At 40.0% G+C, this 15,650-nt stretch overlaps 1 protein-coding gene across 2 annotated transcripts in view; it reads right to left on the reverse strand.

The window, feature by feature from the left end:
• cpne7 (copine VII) overlaps nt 1–15,650 on the reverse strand; it is a 31,861-nt gene that overhangs the window by 5,714 nt on the left and 10,497 nt on the right. The window contains exons 4-11 of one of the 2 annotated variants that reach the window (XM_085411193.1): nt 13,895–13,969; nt 9,386–9,469; nt 9,201–9,290; nt 8,881–8,979; nt 8,587–8,673; nt 8,235–8,294; nt 7,491–7,624; nt 270–324 (exon numbers count right to left, since the gene is read on the reverse strand). In XM_085411193.1, the coding sequence (XP_085267319.1) occupies nt 270–324; nt 7,491–7,624; nt 8,235–8,294; nt 8,587–8,673; nt 8,881–8,979; nt 9,201–9,290; nt 9,386–9,469; nt 13,895–13,969 (684 nt within the window). Of the gene's footprint in view, nt 1–269; nt 325–7,490; nt 7,625–8,234; nt 8,295–8,586; nt 8,980–9,200; nt 9,291–9,385; nt 9,470–13,894; nt 13,970–15,650 lie in introns of both variants that reach the window. The other variant, XM_085411185.1, reaches the window with a different exon arrangement.

Genomic DNA, 15,650 nt, shown 5'->3' on the forward strand with positions numbered 1-15,650 from the left:
GACAAGTGGATATTTTAAGACGAGGGGCTTATGAATAAAAATACCCTCGGTAATTAGTTTTAAATGTGAAATTTTGAATGACAAATTGTGTCCTGGAACAGGTCATGAAAATTGGCTCACGTAACGTCAAATCCCAGATTAGTGGAAAATACCTGGTTTCGGTAAGAGCACACTTCTATACAGCACACATCATTATCACTGGAAGAAGCACAGTGTTTAGAACAGAGGAGTAAAAAGGGAGAACAGAGATGCACACAAAAAATACTCACCTCATAATTCGGAGGGATTCTGGCGCCGAACCCCAAAGCTGAAAATCGCTTGTCACTGAAACGATAAGCAAATTAATCAGTTACAAATTAAAGCAACTGCATTTTAATCTGTGGTTGCCTTTTGATTGCAATCTGGAAAATATTGATGGCTTATCCATCTGTTTGTATTTCTGAGGGCATACCTCATGCTTGTTTGCATTTTAGAACGTGTTAAAAGCTCGAATTACAATTTGAAATCTGTCCCACAGTCAGTGCAGACAGCATTTGCACCTGTTCACAGAGCTTCTAACGATTTTTAGCCTCTTCATTTTTCACTGTACCATTTAGATGGGAAGATATTACTTCAAAAGTCTGTTAAGCTGGATTCGCTGCCTCCAGTCAGAGGCCAGGGTGCACAGTTTGTATGAATAACAAGATAGTACACTCCAGATAAAGTGTATTATATTTGCCCACTACAATTTTATTTGCGTGTCTGAATTCTAAGTATGGATATCCTTTATGAAATGAAAAAGCAACGTCCTGTTCAGCTTTAAAGTAAACTTGAACCTGACCCTGAACCCCACACCTTCTCAGCTGTAGACAGCAAGTGTTTGCAGCACACTAATGGGATTCAGTGCCTGTAACTCCACTGCACAGCAATGCTGGAAAGTTACTCACAGTTACACAGTACCTGTGTGGAATATCTTCCTCTAGCATTCACTCAGACATTCAAACATGAAATGCACAACAAATGCACACTACCTACAATACAAGACATGATTTTTATATCTTCATGACATATCTTACAGCTCAGCTTTGTTCTCGTTGTCCTGTTTCCATTTTTGCTCTTTTGATTTGATCTGTTTTGAAAGCCATGGGTTTAACCAGGCGGGATAGGAGCAAAAGACACATTTGGGTTGCATTATGGAAACTGAAGGATATTGTTTTGGTCACTCACTTTCTGTTACACCCCATTAGAGCATCCTGTTCATTAGCTTTATTGAAAAAAAAACTACTGTATATGCAGTATACAAATACATACAGTAATGCCTGTAAAGTAATCTAATGTATTCCGGCAAACAAAAAGTATTTACAGTAATATTTTGGGAATTTCTGGGCATTTAGAGTAAGCACTGGAGCTGTCACGACTTGTTTTCAGTCACATCAGGGACTCTTTGCCTACAGACAGCTTTGTCTAATGGCCGCTTCTGTTATCAGGACATTTATCGATTTCATGCCTTCATCACTGACAAGCCAACCCAGCTCCGTGCAATCGCAAACAACATCTTCAGCTCTTGGTTTGGGGTTGAACAAACATTTTGAGATCATGTCTTTTATTCATTTATTCAGGACATGGTGTGGGTGCCTCAGAGGGTGGCCAGCAAACTGCACAGTGTTAGGAAGTTGTGTTATTTGGTGCATGGACAAGTGTTGATTGGAGAGCTGTTTATCCACTTATAGTGGCTAATGTGGCTTTGAGGCAGCTTTTCAGAGCTATCAGAAGTGTTCGATTAACTCTGGTGTTTGTGGACTTACATAAACACTGGCACAGAGATGATTTTCACACTTTCAGAGGGAGCAATAACTCTTAACTGCCTGATAACTATTGAAAGAACTAACTTCGGCTTGACAAGTTTTAGTTGTACTGCAATTAGTAATAGCTGTACCAGGATTGTTATTTTACTACCACAGAAATGACTGGTTATAAGGGCCTGAGCAGTAACAGTGGGAAGGCCCCATTGTATTTGCGCCATTTGTTATTATTTATGAAGTAATGAAGCCTAAAAGTACTCAAAATTAGCACATGTGTAAAGTCTGGTGAAAAGTTACATATTTTATGGTTTCAAAATAGTTTTGCTCTATAGCGCCACCTAACACATCTTTAATGAAGTACTACCAAGACATAGTTCGAGCTACTTGAATGAAGTTTGTTACACACGAGTGGGGTCCACTCATGGAAACCCAACAGGAAGTCCACCAGGCCTTATACTTTTTTGAACTTTTGACTTTGTCCAAACAACTTCCTCTTTGGCCAGTTTAAACTTCAGATGTTGCCTATATTAAAGTGTGGCGCTTTTGATTGTTGTTGAAGGGCATGTTGGTGAATTCCAATAATTTGCCATGAAATTTTGATTGTACTATTCCTCTCAGGCTGATTGCATTCACCTTAAAACCAATGTGGTGATGCATGCCATGGTGCCATGCCTATTCTGCATGAAAGAGGAAATTGTTGTTGAAGTGCTTGGCAAGCTTGAAAAGTCAAGAAATTTGCCCCACTTCTCAAGCCTAATGACAGCTTTCTTGTTTTTTTTTTGGGGGGGGGGGGGGGGGGGGGGGGGGGGGGGGCTCTGATCACTGAATATGGTAAAACGGCTCCACAGCACCACCTACAACATTTCAAAAAATCATCCCCTGCACTGCATTTCATCTATCTGTCTGAAATTTGGCAGCCTCGTGCAGTGTCCTGAGATCTCTTGGAACCATAACCAAAATCCAACAGGAACTCAGCCATTTTGGATTTAAAGTGTAATTTCAGTGCAATTTATTTATTTATTTATTTTGCCATTTTCAGGCCTTTTACATTAAAAAACTCCTGCTAAAGATATTTTCAGACATGATCTTTGGTGAGTCCAATCTAAAGACCTTAGTAACATTAAATTGCAAAGCTTTTGAATTTTCGTAAAAGGTCATGTCTGTTGTGACCAGAGATGGGCAGTAGCGCGTTACTTGTAACACGTTACTGTAATCTGATTACTTTTTAAAGTAACGAGTAATGTACGTGCGTGTGCTACGATGTAATGGGAAATTCACCGAGAAACGCGCAGATTCTTTCACTGACCGCTGCGGCACACCTGCACCAGGGCAAACCTCCGCCTACCCCACTCCTGCTTTACAGGTGAAAATAGAGCAAAATGACCGCTAGTCTTTGACTTTATTTATTTTCTGCTGTGTTTCACTTGCATCTATTTGAAAGAGTGAGTGTAAACACAAAAAATATTTTATTTTATGTGCTGGAATGTGCAGAAAATAGGTTTAAATGTTAAACAAATTTCTTCCAGTCAGAGAATGTTGCATATAATAAAATTTTTACTTGATGCATAAAGTTAAAAGATTAAAACTGATAAAACAAGTTTTTAAAAAAAAGAGACTTTTCCATTTGATTACATTTTGTATGATGGATTATGCAGAAAAAGCAGAATTGGGCTGAAAGATCTATCGCTTTATTACCTATTCAGGTTGTAAATCGTGTTTTTAAAAAGTAACTAAGTAACTAAGTAATTAATTACTTTTGAAAATAAGTAATCAGTAAAGTAATGGGATTACTTTTTTGGGGAAGTAATCAGTAATTAGTTACTGATTACTTTTTTCAAGTAACTTGACCAACACTGGTTGTGACTCGCCAAATGTATTCGCCACAGGAAACACCAGAAACTCAGTTGTACATTGTCCAGTCTCTTCCAAACTTGACGTTTGATGGGACTCTGGAGACATCTATGTGCCTATATTACGCTGCACTTATGGCGCTGCCTAGTGGCAACAGGAAATACGCGGTGTGTGATAACTGGCAGTTCCACGCATGATATACATAAAATAGTTAATGGGTATTATGCATCTCCAAGGTACTCATTATTGTTGTTGTTACAATCTAAGGACTTTGCCATAATCTGGGACTATAATAAATTATCAGCTTGTAGTTTCAAGGCATCACTGATTATGGCTCACAAGGCAAACAGGTGCCCGTGTAACATTAATGTATTCTTATTTTTGAATACGTGTTCCAGCTAATGCGCTAAAATACTCCAGTAACAGTGCTCCACTGACATTTATAGACTTCCTGTTCAATAGATTGGGCAAGTGATACCACAGTATGAAAGCAGCTCTAATATCCCCTTCAACAATTAAATGTTTTCAACTGAAGTTAAATCCATTTTCATCGAGGAAAAAAAAACAGCCGTCCTTTCCAACTGAATACAGGCTTTACTCCCACGATTTTGACCTTTCAAACACATCGAGGCATTCTGTATCAATGCAAGATAATAGGAAAGAAAAAATGTTTTGGGTTTTGTATTGGTTTTTACCAGCTTTGCCAGTGTAAAGAAAGAGCTTTAATGAAAATATTTTAATGTGGAAGCAGTTATTCAAGCTGAGCCAATTTTGCTTTGGCGTGTATTCTGTTCCTGTTATTGTTTGCATAGAAAACTGATTATCCTGGCCCCGGGACTGTTGTGATAACACAGCAAATACATTTCATGAAACTTATTAAATATGATATGACATAGGATCGGCCCAGACGAGAGAACAGAGGAGACTGGCCACAAGTCATTTTCATCATATGAATTTTGCCCAAAGTCCACGGAGGTCACAGTTTTCTCCTCTTCATCAGCACATGTGAGGAGCCACAGGGCGATGTGCCCGGTGTAATAGCCCTCTCAGCAAGGTAAACGAGCCTCTACCCACACAGACAAAAGCTAGTCACTCCAGCTCTGTAATGCACTCCTCTGCACGGACTCTAAAATCCCACATCACCTATATTCACTAAAGGCTAAAAGGTTTGCTTGCCCACATTTTACACCTCAATAACAATTCCAAGGGAAGGGCTGCCTACACTTGCAGCCGCTGTTGGCCCAGAGACATGTTTCCATGTATGATGCTGGTGTGCATCAGTGTAAACATGGATGCAATAAAGCCACAAAGATGAACTGAAAATTCACAGGCAGGATTTCAGTGTCTCCGGCGCTATCGCTTGCATGCTATAATTAGCCAGACAGTGCTCCTGATATTCAATAGGAGGATCTGCATAAATCAGGAGTTGGGGTGTTAATCCTCATCTGGCTTACTTTTGACAGATGAGAGGGTCTTTCTCCAAAACAGATAATATCACAAATTATTTTTCATTAATTAGCAAATACCTGCAAGTATCCTAAAGATATTTTTTTACACATCGATACTGTAATATTTGTGCTCTGTTGGCCAATCATTAAAAATACATGTGACTGAAGTCAAACATTATAACTACAGTACATCAGCCAGTATTTACAGTAAGAGGAATCCTCAGAGGAAAACAGGCTTCATGCTGCACCACCTCTGTCTTTACATCAGATTCTACACCATGCTGTTATTTCTCCAGCCATAATGCCTCCCACTTCTTTTTGAAGTGCCTGCTATCCTGGTGTCAGCCCCTATCTCAGCATGTGTTCGTCTGTATCAGGGTAATGAGCCTGTGCGAGCTAAGAAGGAGGACCAATCGCTGCAACAGATGCTGAGAAGAAACTGTATCAGTCAGCTATCCACAGGAGAAGCAACCACATGCAGCTTCCTATGAGAGCAAAGAAACTATGACAGACATGTAAAACAGCACGACAGCAAGAAGCGCCACATACTCGCAGGTAGAGTTAGGCTACTACCTGTGACACGCAAGACTAAAAATATTTAGCAGCTACGCGGCAGGAAATGAAAGTTACATAAGAATGATTATGATTTGATCAACATGGCAGGAACAACATAGCACTGTATAGAAAATAATGAAATAACAGAAGGTACACACGGAGATGTCTTTAGTTTTTCGTTTTTTTGATAAAAGTTTTCTTGGCTGCACATCCATGATGACAATCTCCTGTTCCATAACATCTTAAAATGTGAACTTGCTGCCATGTTCCAGAAACCAGTCTGAGCTAATCTGAGCTTTGTGACATTGTGTTTTATCCTCAGAAGATGGGTACACTGTGGTCATAAAGGGATGGACATGGTCAGCTATAGTACTCGGGTGGTGCTCAGTTGGGACTAAGAGGCCCAAAGTGTGCTGAGAAAATATCCCCCAAACCATTACACCCCCACCAGGAGCTTGAAATGTTGGCACAAGGCAGGATGGGTCCATGCTTTCATGTTGTTTACATCAAATTCTGACTCTGCCATCTGAATGTTGCATTAAAAATAGAGACTCGTCAGACCAGGCAACATTTCTCCAGTCTTCTATTATCCAATTTTGTGCAAATTGTAGCCTCAGTTTCCTGTTCTTTGAGACACGAGTGGTACCTGGTGTCCTGTTTGAAGGGTTCCTGTTGCATTCCTATCAGCTGGAAGCACTCTGGCTATTCATCAATAAAGCATTTTCACCCAGAGAACTGCCCTTGACTGGATATTTTGGACCATTCAAATTCCAATAAATCAGTATTTTCTTAAATACTCAACAGCAACAAACATGCCAGGTTTAGAGTCACTTCCTCACTTCCCACTTCCCCATTTTAATGTTTGGTTAGAATTTCAGCAGCTTGTCTTGACCACATCTATATACTTGAATGAGGTGCTACCATGTGATTGGCTAATTAGATATTCGCATTGCCAGAACAAGTGTGCCTAAACTGGGTGCCAGTTTAGTTTACAGGGTGCTCAGGCTAAATCCAATGGCCCGGGTTCAACTCTAACCCAAACACTTTAGTCTCACTTCATTTTATTTATTTTTCAATCTACGACGCCTGAATGGATTCGAAAGAAATCCCCATATTTGATAATTACTCTCTGTCCATCAAAATCTGATGTCTGCAAGATTTAAATGCCGGTGGCTGACAGGGTGAAAAAGGTCAGAATGTCACCTATCTCGCACACAGGCAGAGGGAAGAAAACTAATGTTTACTTTGAAATTGCCTGATGTAAAATGACCGTAAAGGAGTACATCCACAAAACTGCATAAGTGTCCTTGACTGCTGCCACCAAGACCCATCTTCAAGCCCCAGATTAGCCTCATGCATAAATAATGCCAGCAGAGGCAAAAATTTACTTGCTCTAGTTTTTCCAGGTACAAACAGTTTTCTCGTCTATAAGAAGATTAAAATGTATTTACTATCGTGAACGACGGTGTTTAAGCTGCAAGTTACCGCTGACTTTTTTCTTAAAACTGCAACCCGTCTGTTAGAGAAAATTAAAAGTGCCAAATTCATTTCAATGAAGGAATAAATGCGAGGGAAAGGAGCCGGTGGTCAATAGCTCGGTTCCCATAGTGTCACAAAAAACTGGCGAGCAAAGCTATAATGACCTGCAGGGTTCTCTGCCCTTCTGTTTCAACACTGCACTGTTTCCATTACAGTCCTAATGCTGTGGATCAGATGGAGTGGCTCCTTTCACTGGCAGAGATTCCACTGAAATGGCATGTGAGGAGCACTCTGCAGCTCTGCTTCACAACAGGAGACAGTGACAGTCCCTGTAGGCCACAAAAAGCCTTTTCTGAGAAACAAAAGATTGACAAACCTGTCATAGTCTTGACAGATCTCCCCCACAGCTATCAGAGCCTTTAGGTACTCGTTGGGCTGGTAAGGGTTGATGTAGTGCAAGGAGCAGCTGTTCCTGGGGTCTCCATTGGAGGCTGTGAAGTCAATGGCAACCTGGTGGGAAGAGAAAGAAATTGCAAAGTGTGCAACATGAACAGTTCATCAGAATCAGTTAAGCTTTTCTTTTGGCACTTGACTTCCTGCAAAGACTTTTAATTGGTTGCTTGAATGCTTATTATATTCCGAGCCATTATGAGTGAGGGAGCCTGAAATAAACCTAATGGCAGTATAAATTACATGATCAGAGGTAAGAACTTGCTTCTTTTTTTTACGCCCACATAGACTGAAGCAGCATCACCTCCCATACACAGTAGATCCAAGCAGCTAGCTATTTCAACAAGGGAGGACTGCATCTACCACAGCAGTCCTCATGATTAACATGCATTGCTTCTCTGATCCAGCCAGAAAGCGAGAATGTGCACTACAGAGGGCAAACCAAAGGGCAAGAGTTACAGAACATTTGAATTTATTTCATGAAACTGCCTCCAAGAAAGCTATGTGTGCACAAACAAAAAGGTCAGGAAAGAAGGAAACATACCAAAGTCTTCATCGAGTAGCAACATGATCGGTGTGCTGAGCACAATATGTAAGTCATGAAACTAGGCTGCAGTTAACAGCATTCAGTGACAGCGAAGCGTCATTAAAGACAGTCGGTTTAATTTACCGTAAAGTGAATTTGGCATCCTCCCATGATGTAGTCTAAGAAGGAGTAGACTCTGTGAAGCTGCGAGGCAGAAAAACACAAATCTTTCAGGCAAAACCGCAGAAGTTATGATGTCACCAGGTCATTAAAGCACACCAAATCTGTTCGCTATAAAGGTAAGAAAAAAATGTTGTGCTGTATGCTGAAAATGTAGTGGAGACTAAAAATGCTCTGGAAAGTCTTCCCTTCATAAAACAATAACAGAAACAGCAGCAGTGTCTATACCGCTTTGTAAACTGAGACAATGAAACACTGACTGATTCTCTCTAGGGTGTTGCTTCTTCTGAAGCATGTTTCTGCAGGAGTTTCCTACCTTGAGGTCAGTGAGAATGACAACTCCTGAATTTTTATAGTTTCTCTTCTTCTGTTTGTACTTAGGATTCATACAGTCCCACGACACCTTGAACAAAAGCAAGTGAAAGACAAAGAACAAAAGCAACAACTTGTGGCATTTTGAACATATCAAAGCAGCCTGACATTGTTTTTTCCTTCCATGTGTGCTGGATTTCAGCAGAGAAAAATCAGAGGCACACTGGGAAAGGATAAAATTGTTACACAGCTGTCTCTCCCCTCCCCTCCGCTCTGCTCCACCTCTCCATTCACTGACCTTATTTCCACTGGAAATTTTCTGCATTTCCCTGAAACTGGCGTAGAATTCGCCAATGAAGTCATGCTTCCCCCTGGAGTCATGATCCCACACTAGGCACTGTGGCGCACACACACATACAGACATTGTTTACTACTTTTGACATACAACAACTCATTCATATATCCCAGGTATACTCATAGAAAATCCATATACAAATCAAAGTGATGTATTTTCAGTGTTCTGCCCTGTTTGCTGACCCCAGCTGAATCACGCTGGTCATGCAGTTTCTGACTCACTGACTGTGGTTTTTGCAGTCACAGTTCTAAAACGTTCCCTACCTTGAGCTTCCGGTCTTCATCGCAGCTGCACAGGGATATGAGTGACACTTTGAAGGGCTCCCACACTGGATTCAGGTTGTTTTTAATCACCTGTTAGAGAACAAGTACAATAACAACAGAAGTAAAGTGTTAGAAACACATTAAAAGCTGTCGATGAAACCGGGGTGGGAATGTGGTAAGGTTACCTCAGTTCTGTAAACAAGTTGCTCGGTTTCATCGTCATTGATTCGATAGATTTCCAAAAATGGGTCCGACTTGCTGAAGAGATCCTGCAGAAACAGAGAAGACAAAACTGACTAACCCACTAGATCTGGAGGTGAGAAACAACCAGTTTCAGGAAAGATTTTTCTTCCTTTACTTGCTGTAAATCAGAAAAGGAAAAGTCTATAAAACTAGTATTTCTCTGGTTTTCTTTTTTAGCTTTATTCATTCATGGACTCTCGCAGAGGTCAATGTCTGTTAGATCAAAAGATATGAAATATCACATTTAACAGAAAGGATTTGGTTTAATTCAATTTGCAGTCTCTTCAAGCGTTTGCTAGCGTTTACAATGAAGCTGTGACGATTTCCACCCGGGCTTGGGTGCTTGTGATATCTCAGTATGCTTTTAGTATTTGTCCAGGTGATTTGTACAAATGTCTGCAGACACTAATTCATCGTTTGCTGATTGCAGGAGGAATAATTGTCAGGTAACTGTCTGCATGATTAAAGGACAGGAAGACGCAGCGTGGTGGAATTTTTGAATAAGACATCATTGAGGAAAGGGTTGATCTTTTATAAGCTTCTAAGTCATGCCATAGATTTTTCACTCAAGTATTGACATTTTCCTTCAGCAAATAGCTTGTACATGCTACGGCTGAAGTTCATTAGCAAAGTATTTGCGCTTTCCTTTGCGTGTTGCAACTTGCGCAAAGTGCATTTTAAACAGCCCCGGCGATCGGCTGTAATGAACACGATGAATTCAGATCAACTCACTAGTGTTTGTGTCCATTTTCAGTGTTAGTAAATGCCCCAATTAACTGAAAACACGTGGAACATTTTGCATCTTTTATAGTTATTTGTGGTAGCCTTGAATCATCCCCTGAGTCTCAAGTTCAGGCGTCTGAGAGCAGAGGCAACACTGATTATTGAGGTCAATTGATTCTTCTGGGAGGAAAACAAATAATTACTGTGCGTGCGTCTGCGTGTCTGTGTCGTTCTGTGTGCCTGTGTCGGCTGAGTGGGTGAGGGGGAGTTTTGTGTACAGCGAATGAGACGGTTAAAGATGCATTTCCCGCTACATTAGCCAGATACATCTCCTGAGGGATAGGAGCAAAAAAAAAAAAAAAAAGAGCTGTAAGATCCTTACTTTGTTGCCATGACAACCACTAGCCAGTGGCATCAGTAGCATGGACTCATGAGGCAAACATGTCAAAATTCAATTTCAGGTTTACAATAACTGTAATGTTTATCATTAGCAGTTACCACCATCTATCATGCCTCCTAATTAATCCTTCTGCTCAGCAACGTGAACGGGCTGACATTCAGTATTTACAGCAGGTTGAGGGGATGCAACTGATGAGCAGCTCATTAGAAAGAGTCATGCTTCAGTCATCATCTGTTGTCCTTGTTAGATAATTTGCTATATGCAAGCTGCCTGTCACAGCTAATTTATTTTGTTAAAAAACTACTTAAGAAGACATCCTGTCACTTGTAGCAGGAGGGCACTAAGACCCAGGCACAATTCAGGGGCCCAAGGTGAGAGTACCTGACCCTTTGAGAGGCTCATTAGGTGGGTTAGTTTTATTCCTGCTGTTTTACCTTTATTAGCTTGTTTCAGCTGGGATTATTTTACCGTAGGGATGTATGTGTAACCTGGGGTGCTGGGGCGTGAATGTAATAATAATTAGTATATAAGTAGTTTCGTTTTTTTGAACTTTCATCACGATCCTGGACCAGTGGTAGTCTCAAGGTGCAGTGAAGGTTGCCCAAAGTGTTCACTTTTAATCATTTTATTTCTCGTTCTCGGTAAACTCTAGCGCAGTGCTAATAAACAGCTTCTATTTGTATTTAGTGCTGTGGCTCCTACTGTGGGAGGTTATTGTTTTCTGTTAATATTTTATGTTTATGGTGGTACTGGTATTACTTTAGGTATTTTATGCTGGAAGTTGTGGGTTTACTTTGAGTGGAGTGTGGGTCATTCAGTCCAAGTACACTCCCAGCGTATCAGTTTGCTGATTGTCACACCAACATAGCGAGACTCCTTAACTTCTGACGTTTTGTTTTTTTTATAGGCTTGATTATACGAGCTGTAGTTACCCAGCTTGAAATAAAAACCTTTGTTACAGCATCTTGACCCATACTGATTGTTGGTTTTCTTATTGAGTCTCAACAGTGCAATTTATTCAAGTGCTCCACACTGATAAGCTGTGATAAGTTTATGGAAGTTTAAAAATCAGGGCATTCATGAGGTTCTTTTGGAGGATGCCCAGAATCTGTTTGTAGTGCCTGCATAACCTACAATATGTTGGATTACATGTGGTTAGGGACATGACTCCACATGTAAATATAAATATTACAAGTTTGCTTCTGCCACAGTTTTTGCTCTTGCCTTTCTGTGTTCACTGTTTTTCTCCTGTCATCCCAGCTGGTAGCTGTACATAGCTGCCCATCCCTGAGCCTGGTCTCTTCCTGCTAATAGCAGGAAGGGGTTTTCTTTCCAATATTTGCTTTGCAATATTTACAGTTGCGAAGAAAATGGTTAAATGTATACATTGTGCTGATTGGGGTATCTACAGTTTCATGAATGGGAAAATTGTCTTATTAATATAAAGAAGGTTTCCAGTCGTAACTTCTTTTCTTTTTTTCTATCTAATAAAAAACACCACAATTTCAAAATAGACAACACCTCTCCTGCAGCTCTACATTGAGCATCCCCAATGAGTATCACTTAAAAAAAACATCTCTCGGGTGAAAGCCTTGAACCTATTGCACCACAACAACACTATCCTGATCTGCTCTGAAGACAGCTGGCACCGACCAAAGTCTCCATTCTCGTTCTGTCTCTGACTTGAATTACAATATGCTGAAAACTTGCTATGTATTTTTGGTTTCCACTCATGCCAACGACAGCCTGCCTACCCCAGCTTTAACACAAATATCTGCAACATTATCTCCTCCCATCTGAGCAGAGGACACTGAAGAAATGCAATTTTTTTTTAGAGATGCCAGCACTGTTCAGAGGCATGTTTTGAAAATGATGGAAAATTTCTTACAACCAGCTTGTCTCTTATATCCAAACCAAGTTATGCCCACAATCCTAAAAAATTAAGCTTATATGTAACTTCAACAAGAAAAATCTGTGATCTTTTGTCTGCTTTCCTGAGTGCTCCCCAATCCCATCCTGTCAACATCATGAGTGTAGTCAAGGGTTGTCAAACATAGGGCCCCAGGGCCAGAATCGGCCCCATAAAGACTCTAATCAGGCCCACTGGAAAATGTGAAGCAAGATGTATTGTTGGGATTTTTAACTGTATTCTTAAAAGTTTTGCAGCTTCTCTGCTGATAAAGATCTCCCCTTATCTACACCAAAGTAAATGATAAAGTGGGCTTTACGTGGCCCACAGTGTAAAATGAGTTTTACATCCCAATCCGCCATCTCTCCATCTCCACCTCACACTGGTCACTGCATCCAAGCATGTCTGTCTTCATCTTTGTCTTCACCACCATCAGCATCCAGACTCCACTGGGTCCTGTCCTATCACTGCTGGGACTACTTTCTATGATGTTTCCTCAGAGTCTAATCACCAAATAGGTTATTAATTGACTTCTGTATCTTAATAAATGATGTTCAGTTCTTTCAAAAGGTGTCTCCTCGCTAACATACAATGAGTTATTTTTGGAACCAAAATTAAATTGTCTTTGCTCCTAAATAAAATCAGTATCTAATCACAGTCTATATTGTTTGTTCAGAGCAAATGAACACTTTTGCATCTGAGTGGCAAGTGACTGCACATCATTTCTCTAAAAGTAAGTAATTTATTTGGGTTAGAGTGGTTTCTCCAGCATTTCAACAGAAACTGGAGACTTGGGGCAGCCATTACGAGGAGGAGAAAATGGACTTCACAACAAGGATTTATTTTTATTATTTTGTACTCCATGTGTTGGAGTCGGGTTCAATTTCACTGTCAGTGTGGCGGTAAAATTCAGAGTGGAATTCCAAAAATAAATGCACATGCTGTAGAAAATTTGAATTTTTTTCCAAATAGAGCTGGAAATCAAAGGGCAACCTGTGAGTCTTGAGTCCCGAGGCTCGTTCCTGAAAACATGGTGTGACTACAGATCATCAGAGTTGTAACTGGATGTAAACTCCCGCTCTCTTTTTGATTGAAACATGCCTTCAGCAAAGTCTGACAGCATGAGTCCGGGAGAAGCTAAGGTCAGTGATATGCAGCTTTAAAGTAGATCAACATTTAATAACACAAATAATTCTGAATACTAATATAATTTGTATATAACAGCATGATTTTTTGTGAGAAAATATTCCCTTCTGTGAGCATAAATTTAATGCCATTGAATTACTGTGGATGGATTTCTTAGCCTATACAGTATCATGACAGGAGGATTCTCATATTACTCACCATCTAATGCTTCTAAACCGCGTCTAATAAAACAACTGTGTTGGTGTTTCAATCAAAAACGTGTACTCCTCTCACCTTATCATCGAGCTTCTTGGCACAGAAGGAGAGTTCCACATATCCGTTGTTGCCAGAAATTTCCTCAGCGTGCACCTAGAAGGAAAAAGAATTTGGCAGTGATGTTTTTGTGTTTGCATTTCTATTATTACTGTTAAAAGAAATGTGACTTAAGACTGTGATATATATTTCCAAAACACGACCTTAAAGCTCGCAAACATGACTGTCGTGATTCAAGCTCCAGAATATCAATACAATATCATTTGTCAGCATTTATAACAAACTATCGCCAATAATTAGTGGCTCCATTTTTTTTTATTGCATTAGCTACTGGAGTGAATCGTGCTTTTATTTCAAAGTGTCCTTGAGCAAGACACCGAAGCTCAAAATCCTCCTGATGAGTAATTTTATGAAAGCTCTCTGTCATCACTGTGTGAATGTGCATAAATGTGGGAACGGGCAGACACATTGTGAGGCTCTTTGGAAAAGAGATTTTTAAAAGCTACGTAAATGCTATCCATAAAGGATAAAAGAGACGTTTACGTCAATGCAAAGTTAAACAGACAAATCCACAAATTACACGGCAAATAAAATTCCACTCTTGTAAAACTTAAATGCCCCTGTGTGACTCAAATATCTATCATCAGTTATAATGAGTATTTGTACTGTTTTGATTTTCTATTGCAAATGAAAGTGATTTTAGAGTGAAGTCCTGTAAAACGTTTAACCAGTAGGTGAAAAGAAGAATGAGTGAGTAAAAATGCAAGAAGAAAAAACATCAGAAAAATACTCCAAAGTTAGTCATCACTTAACTACAGCACTGTACAAGAGTGCAGAGCCACCCCTCATTTCTTTATTGTTTGCTAGGAAAATGAGAAGTGCCATCATTTATTGAAACACGTGCAAACAGATGTGGATATTTGGTATGAGCACCACTTATCCTTTGACGTAGTCTGAACTTTCTTAGGCAAGCTTTCCTTTCATTCCTTTAAGTAGTCTTCAGGAATAGTTCTCCGGGCTTCTTAAATGATAGTCAAAGCTCTACTTTATAAATTTTGTTCTGTTTTCTGTCACAATGATCGCACACTCCTTTAGTAATTTCTGTGGAGCTCTGGGGAGATAAATTCTTGACTGATAATTTACCCATGTCATCTTTACTGGTTGTGTGTTTGGGATGGTATTGCATGATGAAATCCAGAATCTATCCAAATCTGCCGGCACTTTTCCATCAACTTTGAAAAGATCTCAAACACCACCTAGTGAAATGCAGCCCAAACCGTGACAGAGCCTCCGCCGTGTTTTAAAGATGGCTGCAGACACTCACTGTTGTACCTCTCTCCTGAACTTCTCCATACATACTGATAATGGTTTGAAACAAAAAATTCAAATTTGGATTCATTACTCCATCAGATCTGTTGCCACTGATTTTCAATCCAATTCTTGTGTAAGTTTCATACCTCAGCCTTTGCTCCCTGTTTCCCTTCTTTAAGAATGGCTTCTTGACAGCCACCAATCCACAGAGACCATTTCTGATGAAGCTTCAGTGAAAAGCAGATGGATCACCTGAAGGGCCAGATGCATCTCTCAGGTCTTTGGAAGGACCAGACTGGAAGGTTCATCTGCTGTAGATCTTTTTTTTTTTTTAGACCCAAAACCTTTGATTTTGACTCCCACATGTCCAGTTACCTTAAATCTTTTAAGGAGAAACTGCTGATGATTACAAGATATGCCAAGTTGTCTGTGTTAACCTGAGCAATGACCTTACTAGTGCAAAAAT

Source organism: Rhamphochromis longiceps, linkage group LG1, assembly GCF_057381845.1.
Source record: "Rhamphochromis longiceps isolate RC_006_pf linkage group LG1, R_longiceps_female_GT1.1, whole genome shotgun sequence".
In the NCBI taxonomy this organism is placed as follows: domain Eukaryota; kingdom Metazoa; phylum Chordata; class Actinopteri; order Cichliformes; family Cichlidae; genus Rhamphochromis; species Rhamphochromis longiceps.